General features: G+C 41.7%; 2 protein-coding genes across 5 annotated transcripts in view; one reads left to right on the top strand and one right to left on the bottom strand.

The window, feature by feature from the left end:
* The window catches only part of wdcp (WD repeat and coiled coil containing), a 6251-nt gene extending 183 nt beyond the window's left edge, over positions 1-6068 (top strand). Inside the window, exons 2-4 of the mRNA XM_017456625.3 lie at positions 471-2353; positions 3255-3375; positions 5538-6068. Coding sequence (XP_017312114.1) covers positions 482-2353; positions 3255-3375; positions 5538-5707 — 2163 coding nt within the window. The 5' untranslated portion in view covers positions 471-481 and the 3' untranslated portion in view covers positions 5708-6068. The remainder of the gene's footprint in view (positions 1-470; positions 2354-3254; positions 3376-5537) is intronic.
* Positions 5883-11323, bottom strand: part of mfsd2b (MFSD2 lysolipid transporter B, sphingolipid) — a 23024-nt gene continuing 17583 nt past the window's right edge. For all 4 annotated transcript variants that reach the window (XM_017456627.3, XM_017456630.3, XM_017456629.3 and 1 more), the window contains exons 12-15: positions 8641-8750; positions 7435-7578; positions 7101-7277; positions 5883-6927 (exon numbers count right to left, since the gene is read on the bottom strand). In XM_017456627.3, the coding sequence (XP_017312116.1) occupies positions 6876-6927; positions 7101-7277; positions 7435-7578; positions 8641-8750 (483 nt within the window). In that variant the 3' untranslated portion in view covers positions 5883-6875. The remainder of the gene's footprint in view (positions 6928-7100; positions 7278-7434; positions 7579-8640; positions 8751-11323) is intronic.

The raw sequence follows: 11323 nt of genomic DNA, 5'->3' as shown, positions 1-11323 counted from the left end.
CTAATTTCTAATAGCACTGTTGTTTGTACACATGCTTCTTAGCAACGCACCGGAGTAAACACGAGTAGCCGGCATGCTGGCTAACTAGTTCAATGTTTGTGTAATAAACTTCTTTCCTTTTTCTTTTTCTTTTCTTTTTCTTTTTTTTGTAGTTTCACGTGTTAACGATTTCTTTTTAAGTGTAATGCAGTTGCTTAAAAATAATAAATACAAAATGATACATTTAGAATAGGCTAATCTTGCTTGAAAGTAGTAATCTTAAAGGGTCATGTCAGATTAATCAGGTCATCCTTGAGTAGGATTAGGGATTTCACGTTTCAGAAGACTGGGGGAAGAGTCTTTAAGTATTCTGAGTGAACATCATACACAACCTTGCTGAGCTCTGGCTTGAAGCAGTATATATTTTTGATATCTCAGTACCCTTGATTATCTTGATTAATCAAAATTCTCAAAATCTTTTCGATTGACAGACCTAACGAGCATGGAATTAGGAAAAGCTAAACTTCCGAGGACGGGACTCAATACACTGCTCCAAGCCATTCATCCCGTGCATGGGATAGCCTGGACGGATGGGAGACAGGTTTGCCTCACCTCGTTCTACTATGTTGCCGGCGAGCCTAAATTTGGCGACACTAATGTAATCGGACAGTTTGAACATGTCTTGGGACTTTTCTGGGGACCTCTGTGTTGTTCGGGGTCTCCTGCTCTGCTCGCGGTACAGCACAAGAAGCATGTGACGGTGTGGCAGCTTCAGCTGAGTGCCCTCGAGCAGAACAAGCTGCTGTGCACCCAGACGTGTGAAATGAGTGAGCCTTTCCCACTGCTGTCTCATGGCTGTGTGTGGCACCCCAAACAAGACATCCTGGCGATTTTGACTAAGCAGGATGCCTCTGTGCTGTTCTCAGTGCGTGTGGATAATCGACGAGTGAAGGCGGACATCCGTGGCAACGGTCTGATCCACTGTGCATGCTGGACTAAAGACGGAACCAGACTGGTGGTTGCCATCGGCAGCGCTCTTCACTCTTATATATGGAACGACATCCAGAAAAGTCTGGTTGCGTGTTCATTTTGCCCTGTTTTTGACGTTGGAGGCTATATCTGTGCCATTGAGTCTATCGATGAGGCTCAGGTGGCTGTTACAACAGAACTGCCGCTAGATAAAATCTGTGGGCTTAATTCAGGTATTGCCTTTGACTTGCCGAATGAATCAAAGCCAGTGTCTTCTCGTCAGTCTTCTGCTGTAATGTCAGAAGATGCTTGCTCAGAATCCAGGAGAAGGTCCTTTGACTCGGAGCGTTCACTACCTTTAGGGTTCATTTCTTCCACTGGCCCCACTGACCTTACACAAATTCTGGCGAAACACCGAATGTCAGACCCTAGTCCTTTGATTCACTTGAGGCAACGAGATCATTTGACAGGATCAGGTCAAGACTCGTCACATTTCATTTTGGTCAAGTACGAGCGAAAGGTCACGACTACCAGGAAAGTAAGCATCCCTGGTATTCTGGTCCCTGACATCATGGCCTTTGACCCACAAGGAAACACGGTCGCAGTGGCATCCAATACGTGCAGTGTGATATTGGTCTACTCCATCATGGCGTCCTCCATGCCCAACGTTCAACAGATCCACCTGCAGAAGAATGAAAGACCTAAAGGTTTATGCTTCCTTAGCAGTAAGAAGATCCTAGTCATGCTTGGCCGACAGAAGTCCAACGACCCGACCTTCCTTCCGTCTTCCAACACGGACAAATACATCCTCAGGCTCGTAGCTCAGGAGCTGGTGTTTGACGAGGGCACAACTTCGCCAGTTGTCCAGAAGCCTGAGTCGCCGAGCGATCTCCATGAGCTTTGGCGTCATTCGGAGGCCTATGCTAAAGATTTTGCAGTGAAGGACCTTGTTCTTCCAGGGGGATCGGTAAACCTGCCATCAAATATCAGGAAGAGGCTAATTGAGGAAGTGTGCACCTCAGAGTCAAGCTCAGCCGACTTCTCAGACAGAGCCACTTCCAGCACCTCCTCCATCACACTGGAAAACTACGATATGGATCATGTCAATCGCATGACTACGCTAGCCATAGCCAGCCATGAGTCCACTCGACCGTCTTCCCCTCGATACACAGCGTCAGAAAAGCTGCTCTCTGATTCTCCTCTGCTGAAGAACAGTCAGCAGCAGTGTCTGGCAAAAGAGAACAACCACGAACAACTCGCACACAACATGGAAAGGATATTTGCTCGCTTTGCAGAGGTGCAGCAGTGCCTGTCAGAACTCAAAGACTTCACCCAGAATGGGAAAAAGCTCATGAGCAGCTACCCACCTGCTTGTGAACCACAGTATGTCCATGTTACATGTCAGGTATGACAACAATGCACTTACTTTTTTTCGTTTGTTTGTTGTTTAATAGATGGTTGGTAGGGATGGGGTTTAGTGGTTAGCACATTTTCCTCACACCTGAGGGGTTGGGGGTTCGATTCCCACCTCCACGCTGTGTGCATGAGCTTCGCATGTTCTCCCAACGCTTCGGGGGTTTTCTCCGGGTACTCCGGTTTCCTCCCCCAGTCCAAAGACGTGCATTGTCGGCTGATTGGCATTTCTAAATTGTCCGTAGTGTGTGCAGTTGTATCATGTGACGGTTTGGCACCCCATCCAGGGTGTCCCCCGCCTCGTGCCCCGAGTTCGTAACAATTAACTGATTAAACGTTCGATGCATGTTTCATTTTTCATCTTTCCTCTTGTTGTTGTTTTTACATTAAATGAAATATATCATTGTAGTTGTCATCTTAGTAGTTTGGTTATGTGATCAGATATCCTGATTAGATCTTTGCCATATCAGCCAAGCCTATCTGAAATGTTCTAGAAAACACAACATCAAAGGATTTACTGCAAAACTCATGGACATTTTCAGTTTTACAGACTATCGAGTTCAATAAGTCAAACCAAAAATGTTTATCTTTATACACTATAGGGGGGCCTTGCAGTTCTTTTTTTTGTGGAGTTAATTTGTTGACCTTGGAAGGAATTTTCTGAAGTGATGACTCTGACTTAATCTGCACTAAGCTGCCAGTTTATTAGGAACACCTAGACAGTATCTATTAACAAGGCAATTCGGTGAGAATACACTGTTATATTTCACATACCGTGAGTTTAGTACGTACTAGATTGTATAGTAATCATTTCTATCGCTTGTGCACGTGCACCATGAGGAATTATAGTAAGAAGTCCACATTGAAGCAATTTCTTTTTCTCTGCCCTTCAGACGCAGCTGTCTGAAAATGTGTACACGGATGAAAGGAGACCGGTGATGTTGTGTGAAGGAAGACTCTGTCTCCGAGTCCTGCAGGAACTCTTCAGCCTGACTGTTTTGGAGATGATGCATGGTATGTTCTTTTATTATCAGCTACCAAGCATGGAATAGTTCGCCATGGTAATGCGAAAAGAGAGATTTGTATAGACTCCAATCTGGACCATTCTATTTACCCTGGAAAATGAACCCAAGAAATATATGATAATTCAGTTATTTACGTACATCCATCCATCCATCCATCCATTTTCTATGCTGCTTATCCTACTGGGTCACAGGGAAGCTGGAGCCTATCCCAGGGAGCATGGGGGCACAAGGCGGGGTACACCCTGGACGTGGTGCCAATCCATCGCAGTATTTACTTACATGATTTAGAAAATAATAAGGAATATATGTAGACTTCATCTTGAAGTACAAGTATACAGTCTGTGTGGTGTTTTTGTGCATGTTCTCCTTGTGTGTGCATGGGTTTCCTCTGAGTTGTTGGGTTTTCTCCCAGGGTCCAGTAAACATGCAGGTAAGTGGATTGGCTACTCTGACTTGGCCCTAGTGAATGAGTGTGTGAATGGTGCCCTGAGATGGACTAGTATCCCATGAGGATAAATTCTCCACCGTGCTCCCAGTGTTACCAGGATAGGCTCAGACCAGAATAAAGCAGTCACTGTGAGCGAGTGGATGAGTGAATAAGCGAGTGAGTGATTGAGAGTTTTCAGGTGGTTAATTGGCTGTGATGAAAATAGCAAACAGATTATGGCCATTGATCCGATTTAAGGTTTAAGTCAACATATAGCCTCCCCTGTGAAGTGTACTACACCAGCCTTACATACAGTCGTGTGAAAAAGTAAGTACACCTCATGGAAATTATTGGCTTTTATTTATTTATTTATTTTATATATTTGGACAGGCAAATATTTGATCATCTTTGAAACACTGCCTATTAACAAAGTTTTGTTGTTTTGTTTTGTTGTTTTTTTACAAAACCACAAGGACAATTAGCTTTTTCAATCATTTATTCTACAGATATATCAATAGATGTGATATTGTTCTGTGGAAAAAATAAGTACACCCTTGGTCTCAGAATCTAGTATTGCCCCCTTTGCTCATATTTACCAAGGCTGCCAATATTAGTGGAGGGCACTATATGTCATAAAAGTCAGTAGTTTTCCATGGGGTGTACTTGTTTTTTTTCACGACTGTATGACCTGCATATTTGTGTACATTTAGCTGACCATTCCTGACCAATCTACCATTTGTGCTGTGATCTTAGGTTATAGAGCAGAATTAATGTGATTAGGTTATAGTGCAGAATTAATATGTGATTAGGTTATAGTGCAGAATTAATATATGATTAGGTTATAGTGCAGAATTAATATATGATTAGGTTATAGTGCAGAATTAATATGTGATTAGGTTATAGTTCAGAATTAATGTGATTAGGTTATAGAGCAGAATTAATGTGATTAGGTTATAGTGCAGAATTAATATATGATTAGGTTATAGTGCAGAATTAATATATGATTAGGTTATAGTGCAGAATTAATATGTGATTAGGTTATAGTTCAGAATTAATGTGATTAGGTTATAGAGCAGAATTAATGTGATTAGGTTATAGTGCAGAATTAATATATGATTAGGTTATAGTGCAGAATTAATATATGATTAGGTTATAGTGCAGAATTAATGTGATTAGGTTATAGTGCAGAATTAATATATGATTAGGTTATAGTGCAGAATTAATATATGATTAGGTTATAGTGCAGAATTAATATATGATTAGGTTATAGTGCAGAATTAATATGTGATTAGGTTATAGTGCAGAATTAATATATGATTAGGTTATAGTGCAGAATTAATGTGATTAGGTTATAGTGCAGAATTAATATATGATTAGGTTATAGTGCAGAATTAATGTGATTAGGTTATAGTGCAGAATTAATATATGATTAGGTTATAGTGCAGAATTAATATATGATTAGGTTATAGTGCAGAATTAATATGTGATTAGGTTATAGTGCAGAATTAATATATGATTAGGTTATAGTGCAGAATTAATATGTGATTAGGTTATAGTGCAGAATTAATATATGATTAGGTTATAGTGCAGAATTTTAAATTAATAGGTAATAGAGCAGCATTAGGTTTATCTGTGTTTTCTACTATATCAATGTTTGTTAAAAAATTGGTTACTAGAGATTATTTTGGTGGTCTTTATGACCTGCTGTGGCTGTATTTATCCAGGGCCAATGTGGATTGTCCTAGTGGCCGATGCAGACGGGTTTGTACCGCTCACCTTCAAGCACCAGGAGGAGCTCACGATACGGAGTGCAAAGAGGAAGTTACCCTTCAAGCTCGTCAGCGGGAGTAATGACCTACCTCTTCAAAATCAACAATCAACAAATGTAGAATAGTGATTTTGTGCATTGTAGCCTTTCCCATCCAAACACTCCCCACTCCACTACTGAAGATCAAGTTGAAAAGACAATGCGTCATAATGAATGTTTACAGGGAACTGGTGACTTTGTTGTATATAAAGTAAGACCGAGTCTATTTTTTTGTACATCATCAAGAAACTACTCCAGTGCCTGCTTTTTATGGTTTAATGTTTATTGTTGGTGTAAACACCTGTCATGCATCTCAGGTCAAAAGAGATTGTTGACAAAAAACATTGTTTAAAATTGTAATGATTTCTTTTCATAGCACATCTCTGATGCCACATTTATATGAATTCTAATGAGTGAGAATTAAATAGTTAGTTCTCTGTTCACCTTAGTAGTTTTGTTTATGTGATAAAATCTTCAAATATCTTGATATATTTCTGAAACGTTCTAGAAAACAAACCAGAGGAGTTACTGCAAAGCTCATGGAGCTTTCCAGATTTTCAGGTTATTGAACTCGAAGCAATAAGTCAAACAACAATTTTATATTTACACACTGTGTAAATTCTGTGCCCCTCACCATAAACTTAACTTTTCAACTGAGATCATTTTGGCAAGTAAGACTGTGTTGTGAGGACAGACGTTACTGGCCAGAGTATCTTTCATTGTAACTTTCAAAGTATCTAATAGTTTTGGCTTGGGTTACAATTACAGTTGTATATACTGTAAATGTTTACTTTTAGTATTGAAGACTCCAAATATGTCCCGTGAACTATCACCTCCTTCGAACAAAAGTACTGTGAATTAAATATGAGGTCCTTTTAAATCAGATTATTTATTATTTTATTATCTGACCTTGAGGTATATTGTACTAAAAGTGTACTATAATGTTTTATAATATAGCATTTTCGAGTAACATTGGCAAATCCATGTTAACAGCACCATGATATTGCTTTCAATTAGGTTGAACTCAAATAGTTAAATAATATCCATTTGTAACAGCATAAAAAGAGAAAGAAACATACATTCATTCATATAAATTACGTACATACTGTTTATATGCAGTGCGGATTATTATATCGTTTAAAAATACAGAGAAAAAATGAAACGTTAACTTTCTTATATTTAACACAGTGTAATGTACACTAACACATCTCATCCCAGGGCCAAGCTGGAATTTGAATCTGTGATGTGAAAGGGCTTATGCACTGTTCAGGTCTTCTCTGAGGCAGCTGCAGTTTATAGTCTGGTTTCTAAAGAAGACAAAGAGTGAAGGTAGTTGTAACAGGATATCTGATAAAGCGATATTTGATGAGGTCCAAGAAAAAGGCCGATATACAGTATGTGCCATATAAAATGTATATATAAAGATACAATACAGATAAGCACAAATCATATGCGCATGTGTATGAGATGTGGAGGTCACCTGAGATCCTCCAGGGCCAGTTTGTTCCGCTGTCTCACATCTTCACTGATGGGGTACAGCAGGAGGATGACAAGGCCTGTGATGATAAATGCCACTGGTGCCATGCCAATCAGGAGTTTCAGAGTGTATACTACTGCACTGGGCTGCCTACATGCCCCTGTGTCATAGCCTGCAAATCTACAGCATGGACAACAATAATTACCAACGGAACAAATAAGGGAAAGACATTAGGATTAAAATCCTACTCTAATGGAAACAAACCCTTATAATAAACCTATTGCTTAATTACAGAGGATACAAAGGAAAATTATATATGTGCCTTGACGAAACTCACTCTAAACAGAGCGTGGACACTCCCAGAGAGATCCCTGTTGCAAACTTGGTGAAGAAAACATAGAAGGAGTAGAAGATCGCCTCATGGCCCTTCGAGTTGCGGTTTGCCAGTCTGAAGTCATCCACTACGTCTGGCAACATTGACCTGGACACAAATCCTGCTCCATCATTTCACACGTAAGACATGCAAGTCATCAGTAAAGCTCAATTCCTTTTTTTATTATTATTTTTTTTTTTATAAGGGATCTTAAACATACTGTACATTGCCAGATGGTTGTTTAAGAGATTACTCATCAGCCAAAAGGGAAACTCTTAAACCCAAAATAAATATGTTCCAAACATAAGACCAGTGATTAAGGTGATTGCAAAGTAATTAGATATAGAGGATGGAGTAGTGGTAGCAGCGATGGATTCGATCGATCAGAAACAGGAGAGCTTTCTCTTTGCTGCTTCTCATTTTACAGCTGTAAGTATTTCTCATCCATTCACATGACATCATACAGCCAAGTAAGGTCATTTGAACAAACTATGAGCAAACCTTACCACAACTTGAATTGACATTTCATATACTGCTAACTCCCACTATAACATGGAGGTCTGACACTGAATAACAATTCTATTACATCATTACAGATTCAATTCAGTTCCTCCTGGCAGTCAGAACAGAACAACTCACTTGGATTGTACGTATGTATCTGTATGTCTGTCTGTCTGTCTATCTATCTATCTGTCTATCTATGTATCTGACTGTCTGCCTGCCTGTCTGTCTGTCTATCTATCTATCTATCTGTCTGTCTGTCTGTAAATCTGTCTATCTATCTTTCTATCTATCTATCTATCTATGTCTGTCTGTCTGTCTGTCTATCTGTCTGTCTGTCTACCCGTCTATCTATCTATCTGTCTATCTGTCTGTCTGTCTGTCTACCTGTCTATCTATCTGTCTGGCTATCTATCTGTCTGTCTGTCTATCTGTCTGTCTGTCTGTCTACCTGTCTATCTATCTGTCTGGCTATCTATCTATCTATCTATCTATCTATCTATCTATCTATATGTCTGTCTGTCTGTCTGTCTGTATGTCTGTCTGTCTGTCTGCTTGCCTGTCTACTAGCCCAACGCGAAAAAATGAGAAGCAGAGTGACTCTGTAAACGGTCAATTTTGTCCCACTAACCATACATCAGGTTTCATAGGGTTAAAAAAAAAACTCACCAGGGTAAAAGTTGTGATGCAGCTACACTCAGTCCAGAAGACACAGCCACCACATAAGCCACCATCAAGTTTGGAACGAATGCCAGCATCACAGTGAAGGGCATGATCCACTGTACACAGACACCATCAAACTGCATCACACTACTTTATATACAAGGGTGGAAAATACTTGAGTAATTGTACTTTGTAACTGTACTTAAGTACCATTTTAGACTGAAGGATAACTCATTTGCCTCTCTTTAAAAAAAAATCGCCCATCAAAGCTAAAGAAGTATGTTGAGTTAAATTTAAGTTGCTTGTTAAATTAGCTAGTTATTTAAGTTTTGTTTTCATTGCTAGTCTGTCTGACCTAGCATTAATTCCAATTCAACATTAGCTAACCAGCAAGCCACATTCTAGGTTTCCCTCCTGAAGAAATCAATAGAAATCATCATCGAATTTGTAATGGTTTTAATGGTTATAATAGGAATTGTATTGGTTTTAATGGAAAATGTGGGTCTCTACTGGCAATTTGTTGCCTTCTATTGGTGGCATGTTGAGTGGGTATCATTCAGGACCAATAATGGCAATGGTAATGGTTTTAATAGTTAGTTGATGGTGTGTAATGTTATTTGTAGTGGAAACCACTAGAAATTCTGCGATGGTTTCTATTGGGTTTTTTCAGCAGGGTTGTCTAAGTTAGCTTTCCTTCTGACTGACTGCTTATCAGACTAGCTGGTCATGCAGATAAAAATCCATATGTTTTTTTCCTCTCATGGGGACTTGAGTAGGTTTAAACGGAGACTTGTTTTTTCTTTTCACACAAGTACATTTTTGGCTCCCGTACTTCTACTTCTGGCTGAGTAGAATTTTGACACAGTACCTGTAATTTTACTTAAGTACAGTTTTTCTGGCCTTTTTACACCACTGTCTATACAAATAACAAATCCCATAGTGTCATATATCAAGGAGGTAACTCTGGACTTCAGTTCCCATCAGCCACTGCACTGTACTACATGTCACATGACTACCTGCACCTGAATCACGTTTCTGTTAATGAGCACACTTATATATAGCCATTGTTTGCACTTCTTCTCTGTCTTAAGTTTGTCTTAGACTACCATGTTCCCGTGTTTTGTTTCTTGCCACAGTATTTTGCCAAGTTGTCTTAGTGTCTTTGTTTTGTTCTTTGTTTGTTTAATAAAACATTGTATATCTGCGATTGCTTCCGTATCTACTTTGAAACGTGACAGAACGTAAGACCTTCAACGGAAGCAGCAGATCACAATGAAGTACCTGGGCGTCACTATGCCACCTATGTTAGCGGAGTACTATGCTACGCTATGCCAACAGTAGGAGGAGTACCAAGCTGTGCTACGTAGGTCGCCAAGAAGTACCTGGGCTTCAATCTACCACCTATGTTCATGGAGGACTACGCCACGCCACGCCAACAGGAGGAGGAGTCCGGGTACAAGTGGGAGTGTGTGGTTGGGGCTAGTACCATCTCCCACCCTCTCTCCCCTATAATGGATCTAGTTCAGAAACGGAATCAGCGGAGAACGAAAGTCAGCCTCCCTGCTCGTCTGAGGACACCGCTCAGCTTTTCAGGTCAGCTGAGGACGCCGCTCAGTCACCCGGGTTGGCTGAAGACATTGCTCCGTGTCCTGACATACCCAAGTGCTCCCCTCTGTTCACCAACCACGCGCACAATGCCGCTGTGCTTGCCGGTTCAGCTAAGGACGTCGCTCTGCCTTCCTGCTCGGCTGAGGACGTCGCTCTGCCTTCCTGCACGGCTGAGGACCTCGCTCCACTTTCCTGCTCGGCTGAGGACGTCGCTCTGCCTTCTTGCTCGGCTGAGGACATCGCTCTGCTTTTCTGCTCGGGCTGAGGGCATCGCTCTGCCTTCCTGCTCGGCTGAAGGCATCGCTCTGCCATCCTGCTTCGCTGAGGATGTCGCTCTGCCTCCATGCCAATAGAGAACCTCGCTCCTCTCCCTGGCCTCGCGGAGAACCTTGCTCCCCTCTATGGCCTCGCAGAAATCTTGGAGCTTCAATCGGGCCTCGCGAAGAACATCGCTCCCCTCTCCTGTCCTGCGGAGGAAGTTGTCCCGCTGTCCTGCCATGCAGACGTCGCTCTGAGATCCAGCTCCGCTGAGGACGTCGCTCTGCTTTCCTGCTCCGCTGAGTACGTTGCTCTGCTATACTGTTCCGATGAGGACGTCGCTCTGCTTTCATGCTCCATTGAGTACGCCGCTCTGTTTGCCTGCTCCAATGAGGAAGTCGCTCTGCGTTCCTGTTCCGATGAGCACGTCGCTCTGCGTTCCTGCTCTGCCGAGGACGTCGCTCTGCGTTTCTGCTCCGCTGAGGACGTCGCTCTGCGTTCCTGCTCCGCTGAGGACGTCGCTCTGCTTTCCTACTCCGCTGAGAACGTCACTCTACTTTCTTGCTCCACTGAGGACGTCGCTCTGCTTTTCACTTCTGCTGGGGACATTTTGTCCAAGGGGCCAGGACTACCAGATGGAGGGAGTGCATTTTTGGGCGCTCCAGGAGAAGCGCCCTTGGGGGGGGTTCTGTCATATATCAAGGAGGTAACTCTGGACTTCAGTTCCCATCAGCCACTGCACTGTACTACATGTCACATGACTACCTGCACCTGAATCACGTTTCTGTTAATGAGCACACTTATATATAGCCATTGTTTGCAC

The sequence above is a fragment of the Ictalurus punctatus genome, chromosome 25 (genome assembly GCF_001660625.3).
Source record: "Ictalurus punctatus breed USDA103 chromosome 25, Coco_2.0, whole genome shotgun sequence".
NCBI lineage: Eukaryota > Metazoa > Chordata > Actinopteri > Siluriformes > Ictaluridae > Ictalurus > Ictalurus punctatus.
Note: the sequence above shows the minus strand (reverse complement) of the source record. Positions and strands in the feature narration are given on the sequence as shown.